Below are 5,571 nucleotides of genomic sequence, written 5' to 3'. Positions count from 1 at the left end.
TGGGCTGAGAGCCGCATGCTGGCCGGGCGCTTCCTTCTGGCGGCTCCAGAGAAGGGGCCATCTCCTTGCCTCCACGGCTCCACAGCGTCTAGCACACGGAGGCCACCTGCACTCCCAGCTCATGACCCCCTCCAGGCGGCGCTCGGGTCCCTCTGACGTCTGCTTCCGTTGTCCCCTCTCGTTCTCCGACCCTCCTGTCTCCCTCTTTCCTTTGTAAGGACCCTGGAGATGACATTGGGTCCCCCTGGGTAATCCAGGGTAACCCCCATCTCACCAGCCTTAATCTCACCTGCAGAGCCTCCCACCCATCTCGCCCCCCTGTGGCTGCAGAGCTTCATTGCAGTTGCGGCTCTGCAGCTCACTGCCTTTCGGCAGACACTTGCGGTCTTTCTGGAGTGGCGGAGGGGAGTGAGGTCACCCCAGGTGTGGAGTCTTACAGGAGAGTCTCCCCAGGAGCGGTTCAAGGCAGAATCTGGTAAGAGATTCATAGAGGGGCGCACAGATCGTTATGGAAGTGCCCCTCCTCCCATCCATTCTTGTCCGGATGCCAACTTGTCAGCTACTTAATGATAGTAAGTGCCATTCACTGATCAGCTTGTGCCTGGCACTGGGCTCAGCATTTTATATATATTGTCTCAGTCCTCAAACAGTTCTGTGACGAAGATCCTATTTGCAGAGGAAGTGTAACAATTTTATAATCATGGAAATAATATTATAGAAAAGTGAGAAGATATTGTGAACATTCTTATGTTTGCTTCTTTTAAGTTAAAATAACGTAAGAACACGGTTACAAGAATCTAGTGACATAGAGGGGCTCATGGAAAGCAACGGTGCCCTTCTCCTCCCCCCATCCCCCGCCCCCCACCCCTGCTGCTCCCCACAGTCACTTGGTTTTATTTGCTTCTTTTTGAAGCTCGGTAGGTTGTGTGTGGTCCCCGTTGGGCAGAAGGAAAGCAGGCTGACGGAGGGTAGGCAGTTCGTCCCAGGTCAGAGGGGCGGAGCTGGGTGGTGTGCTGAGCTGGTTATGGCCCTGGGGTCACGGCCCGGGGTGCAGTCCAGCTGCACTGCCTCGGGGCTCTGGCCCCGAGCAGGTTGCTTCATGTGTCTGAGCTCTGGAAAGACTCAGATGCAGAGCTGGGCACGTAGTAGTCACTTGATGGTTGACCATTACTAGTATTGTTGTTCTGCATCAGAAATTCCAAACTCTTACCACTTATTCGCTCTTTCACGGGCACTGGGAATAGCACAGTGGGCAGACAGCAGTCTCTGCCGTCACGGTCAGGGAGAAGGATCGTAACCGAAACCAGCGGAGTAATAGGTGTGAACCTGCACCCGCCTAAGCACCGCATCGGAAAGGCGGAGATTCTGGGAGGGCACGCAGTTAGAGGACAGAGACGGCAGCTGGAAGAAGCGAGGCTCGAGCTGAGGTCTGAAAGGAAGGAGGCCGCAACAACTCATTTGCAAATGATCGGAAACAGCATGCGCAAAGACCCTGTGGTGGGGCGGCAGAGTATGTGCGTGGGGCTGAGAAGGTCAGTATGACACTACGCTGCCCTGCTCCTTACCTTGGAGGCCCCTGAAGGCTTCCTGTACCTTCTGCCTGCTCGCTGGCTGTGGCTGCAGACACAGAGGTGAGCCAGTGTGGAGTGTGGGGGCACAACAGCTTCAGTCCACGGTGCTGTCATGCAGACCTCAGCTGAGGCTGGGTCTTCAGTGTCTGGATTCGGGCATCATGGGGTGGGTGGATGGGGCCACATGGCGTGTTTCTGCAGACACCGGCTCGGGAGCCAAGGGGTGCCCTCCCGACGGCCCTTGCCATGACAGCCTTCCTTGGGGCCAGGTGAAGAAGATGGGCGAGCTTGGGCTTCTGGCCATGGATGTGCCCGAGGAGCTAAATGGTGCCGGCCTTGATTACCTGGCCTATGCCATTGCCGTGGAGGAGATCAGTCGGGGCTGTGCCTCTACAGGAGTCATCATGAGTGTCAACAACGTGAGTTCCCTCTCCTGGGTCCCTGGGACACACAGGTGGAGGGGAGGCTCCCGTGGGCAGGTGGGCACTCTGGCCATGTGTCCAGGCACCCTGGGCACAGCCAGGCCTTGGTGCCCAGCCCCCAACCTCCTCTGGGCTTGGTCCTTTCAGGTAGGGCCCTGGAGAGAACAGGTCTTGGGGTGGGGTCCACAGGCAGGCAGGCGGCCTCTGACCACCTCCCCGCGCCCACCCCCTCCAGTCCCTCTACTTGGGGCCTCTCCTGAAGTTCGGCTCCAAGGAGCAGAAGCAGCTGTGGATTACCCCTTTTACCGGTGGTGACAAAATTGGCTGCTTTGCACTCAGTGAACCAGGTACCACGGTGGGACAGCGGTCGGCCCCCATCCCCTCACCTCAGGGTCAGAGTGACGGACTTGGGTTGGAGCTGGGTTGTCCCCCCAGGGCAGAGGCAGGAGCGGGGCCCGTGAGAGGCGAGGGCACAGGTCTTCCGTGCGGGCCACCTGGGAGCGACCAAGGAGCACGCAGTCACCTCAGCTGAGCCGGTGAGGGATGCCTGGCTCTGGGGTCCCTTCGGGGTGAAGACGCCCTGCTGTGCCACCCTCCTCCCCTCCTGGACTAGTCTCCGAGGACTCTGGGAGCTGGTGTGACCAGGGAGCTTTCTGTTAGGAGTCAGAACCCTGATTCTTTGGAGGCCAGGTGGCAGGGGCCTCGTGCTCACAAGCTGGGGGGCGGAGCCCGGGTCCCCTGCTTGCTGGTGGCAGCGCCCTTTGCGGGGTGGAGGCGGTGGATTCTGAGTCTGTGCGTGGGACAGGGAATGGCAGCGACGCAGGAGCCGCCTCCACCACCGCCCGAGCGGAGGGCGACTCGTGGGTCCTGAACGGCACCAAGGCCTGGATCACCAACGCGTGGGAGGCCTCCGCCACCGTGGTCTTTGCCAGCACAGACAGATCCTTGCACAACAAGGTGGGGACCCCAGGGGGAGGGTCGATGAGACCTCCGGGATGCAGACCTCTCTCAGTTTCTTCACCCGAATCCCGTCGGCTCCGTGGAGCTGTTCTGCTCTTGGCCACCTTGGGGCTGCCCCTTCCCCTCTCTGGCCGGTTGTTGGCCTGAGGCTGGAGTCTGCACCGTCCCCAGGGAGGCCAGCAGAGGGCGTCCCGGCCTGAGATCTGAGGGAGGGAAGGGGCTGCTCGGTGTCTGGTGGCGGATCAAGGGGTGTGGCCTCGGCCAGCCCCTGAGAACCTCGCTGGGTATGCCTCGCAGGGCATCAGTGCCTTCTTGGTTCCCATGCCGACGCCTGGGCTCACGCTGGGGAAGAAGGAAGACAAGCTGGGCATCCGGGCCTCATCCACGGCCAACCTCATCTTTGAGGACTGTCGCATCCCCAAGGACAACCTGCTGGGGGAGCTGGGGATGGGCTTCAAGATAGCCATGGTGAGCCCGGCAGTGGGGGCAGGGGCTCTGGGGCCCCGCTGGCCAGCCACTGACCGGGGTCTTCCCCACAGCAAACCCTGGACATGGGGCGCATTGGCATTGCCGCCCAGGCCCTGGGCATCGCCCAGGCCGCCCTCGATTGTGCCGTGAACTATGCCGAGAATCGCAAGGCCTTCGGGGCCCCCCTCACCAAGCTCCAGAGCATCCAGGTAACGAGTGGAGCCTAGCCTGGATGCCGGAGGGAGGGCAGCCTGGCCTTTCCTCTCCGGCTCCCAGGTGAGCTTTTACCTGCTTGCAGGCTCTCCCTCCTCCTCCCTCTTGTCCTGGGAGGGAGGGGTGGGGGGTGGGTCGGCCACTGACTGAGGCGGGGCTGGGTTCTTGCAGTTCAAGCTGGCGGACATGGCCCTGGCCCTGGAGAGTGCCCGGCTGCTGACCTGGCGTGCTGCCATGTTGAAGGATAACAAGAAGCCTTTTACCAAGGTGCCTGTGGCAAGGGGGCCCCTGGGCACGGCCCAGAGCTTTGGTGTGCCGAGGGAGAAGTCTGGGTGGGGCCCCGCTTCCTTGGGCCTCGTAGGCTTACTGCTTCAAGGGGAGGCTCCCCAGGCCCGGCCTTGCTGAAGGGCCATGAGCTGGGGGCTCCTCCCCAAAGTAGTTTCTGACCCCACCGTCCCCTGTGCTTAGGAAGCAGCAATGGCCAAGCTGGCTGCGTCGGAGGCTGCAACTGCCATCAGCCACCAGGTGAGTGTCCTGGGTGCATGAAGAGGTGCCTGGGTGTGAGGTCCCTAGGACTGAGTAGCTGAAAGTGGGCCGGTTACCCCTCCCTCGCCGGTCCCTTACTGTGGCCGATCCCGCCCCTGACACAGCCTTTTCCCTCCCGATCCCCTGCTTTCCCCCGCAGGCCATCCAGATCCTGGGTGGCATGGGCTACGTGACAGAGATGCCGGCCGAACGGCACTACCGCGACGCGCGCATCACTGAGATTTATGAAGGCACCAGCGAGATCCAGAGGCTGGTGATCGCTGGGCACCTGCTCAAGAGCTACCGGAGCTGAGCCCCACTCAGGTGCCAGGCTGACCTGAGGCCCGAGGGGAAGGGGGCGGGAGCCATGAGGCCTTAGCCCTGGCTCCCATCAGGGATGCTGGGCGGGGGGGGGGGGGGGGGTGGACAGGCGGAGGGCGTGCCTGCCCTCTGCTGTGGACTCACCTGTTGCCCTCACTCTGCCCGCCCCAGACCAGACTGCCTGGGGGTTAAGTCTGGGAGAAAGGAAAGGTGAGGGGCGGTGGCCAGCATCAGAGGACACCCATCTTCAGCTCGGTTTTTTGGCTCTGCTTCCTTTTCACAACCGTGCCTTGTTTTCTTTATCTGAGTGGACCTGGCCTCCTGGCGGCTGAGTTACCACCATGGGGCCCCCATTTCCTTTCTCAGGTGGGACAGGCTCTTGGCAGTGTCTGCTCCTCTCCCTGAGGTCGGGAGTCAGGGGGAGGAGTGGGCTGGGGGCCAGAATGACCGGGCCTCATTGTAGCACAAGTCGTGTTCTCCTCGGGGTTCCCAGGGACGTCTTGGGAAGGCTGTGTGGCTGGGTGACTGTGGAGGACCTGGCGCCCCATAACCCTGTACTTTGTGTGGGAAGGGCTCCGAATCACTCTTCGGGACAATTGAGTGTGGAAACTAATAAAGAATACCTGTGTTCTGGTCCTCACGTCCTTGTCTGGGTGCTGCTGGGGAGATGGCCCGCTGGTGGCTTCTGCTGCCCCCTGTGAGTATGAGTGTGTGTGTGCGCGTGTGTAAGGCTGACTGCAGGGGCAGCCGTCTGCACGGGAGAGCTCCGGGACCAGGCAGGGTTGACTCATCTTCCTTAAGGAAGATGCAGGGCTGGGGTGAAGGGCTAGGACAGTGGCCGCCAGGTAGGGAGGGCAGGTCAGGGCCTCTGGGCCCATACTTGGGCCCAGCCCCCGAGCAGGAGGAAGGAGGGTGCCTGATGGGTGGGGAGGGGACCGGGGACTGGGCAAAGCTCAACAGGCCTGCAAGACCGGCTGTGGAAGGGGGGGGCCTCAGCAGCGTCCTTTGCTCAGGGTGGCCGTGCTGGAGCTGCCGGTGACGGGCCTGGTGTCCCCAGCTTTGAACGACTGCCGCCCAACGTGCGGAACAGA

At 61.7% G+C, this 5,571-nt stretch overlaps 1 protein-coding gene across 1 annotated transcript in view; it reads left to right on the top strand.

Annotated features, from left to right (window-relative positions):
- ACADS (acyl-CoA dehydrogenase short chain) overlaps positions 1 to 5,243 on the top strand; it is a 13,672-nt gene extending 8,429 nt beyond the window's left edge. The window contains exons 3-10 of the mRNA XM_049619224.1: positions 1,841 to 1,990; positions 2,229 to 2,340; positions 2,799 to 2,950; positions 3,251 to 3,421; positions 3,493 to 3,630; positions 3,806 to 3,901; positions 4,103 to 4,159; positions 4,320 to 5,243. Coding sequence (XP_049475181.1) covers positions 1,841 to 1,990; positions 2,229 to 2,340; positions 2,799 to 2,950; positions 3,251 to 3,421; positions 3,493 to 3,630; positions 3,806 to 3,901; positions 4,103 to 4,159; positions 4,320 to 4,472 — 1,029 coding nt within the window. The 3' untranslated portion in view covers positions 4,473 to 5,243. The remainder of the gene's footprint in view (positions 1 to 1,840; positions 1,991 to 2,228; positions 2,341 to 2,798; positions 2,951 to 3,250; positions 3,422 to 3,492; positions 3,631 to 3,805; positions 3,902 to 4,102; positions 4,160 to 4,319) is intronic.
- Positions 5,244 to 5,571: the final 328 nt, after the last annotated feature.

Source organism: Panthera uncia, assembly GCF_023721935.1.
Source record: "Panthera uncia isolate 11264 chromosome D3 unlocalized genomic scaffold, Puncia_PCG_1.0 HiC_scaffold_8, whole genome shotgun sequence".
Classification (NCBI taxonomy): domain Eukaryota; kingdom Metazoa; phylum Chordata; class Mammalia; order Carnivora; family Felidae; genus Panthera; species Panthera uncia.
Note: the sequence above shows the minus strand (reverse complement) of the source record. Positions and strands in the feature narration are given on the sequence as shown.